The sequence below is a fragment of the Penaeus monodon genome, chromosome 15 (assembly GCF_015228065.2).
Source record: "Penaeus monodon isolate SGIC_2016 chromosome 15, NSTDA_Pmon_1, whole genome shotgun sequence".
NCBI classification, from domain to species: Eukaryota; Metazoa; Arthropoda; class Malacostraca; order Decapoda; family Penaeidae; genus Penaeus; species Penaeus monodon.
Window position 1 is genome coordinate 29,743,959 of NC_051400.1, and position 643 is coordinate 29,744,601.

A 643-nucleotide genomic window follows, 5' to 3' on the forward strand; every position below is an offset into this window, starting at 1 on the left:
ATTAGTAATATTTTAATAGCCTGGAAAAGTAAGTTAACACTTTAATTGATATATTTATTTAACAGTGAATGATCTGTACACGTTTTATATAAATCATTATGACTATTTGACATTCGTATTACGTAAACAAGGGATTTAAGGCTTTGTTGTACTAGTGTTCGAAAGATCCAGTATCCTCTTGTATTCCAAGGAAATCCCTGTTACTTTTGGTCGTATGGATTATTTAGAAGGAGGCAAGTAGGAAGGTGAAGGTGACTGTCCCTGGCTCGACCCTGAACCCTGACCGAAGCCCTTGTTTTGCCCGGGGCCTCCCTGTCCGAAGCCTTGGCTGGCCCCTGGTCCACCCTGGCCATAGCCCTGACCTGACCCTCGAGATGGCCCTGAGGGAAACTGCGCCTCTCCCTCGAAAGCGATGGTGGGGTGATAGCCCGTGTTGTCGACGTAGTACTCGACCACGAGACGTCGGCCGTCAGGGAGCAACACGTAGTACCTGAAGGAACAAGTTTGTACGGTCAATAATTGAAGTGCAATTTGCGTGTTATTAAGTACGCAGCATATCTGTTCGAGGATTTGTTGTTGTATTAGCTCTTCATGACGCCGGAAGGTTCACTTACTTCCCTTGGGTGTTTTCATTTTCTCTCTG

The 643-nt window shown here is 45.6% G+C and overlaps 1 protein-coding gene across 1 annotated transcript; it reads right to left on the bottom strand.

Moving 5' to 3' along the window:
• Positions 1 to 77: 77 nt before the first annotated feature.
• On the bottom strand, positions 78 to 637 carry LOC119582148. Its single transcript, XM_037930386.1, has 2 exons — positions 615 to 637; positions 78 to 490 (listed from the first exon to the last, which is right to left on the bottom strand). Exons 1-2 carry the CDS (start codon positions 631 to 633, stop codon positions 201 to 203), a joined length of 309 nt encoding a protein of 102 aa, XP_037786314.1. The 5' UTR covers positions 634 to 637; the 3' UTR covers positions 78 to 200.
• Between the last annotated feature and the right edge of the window lie 6 nt (positions 638 to 643).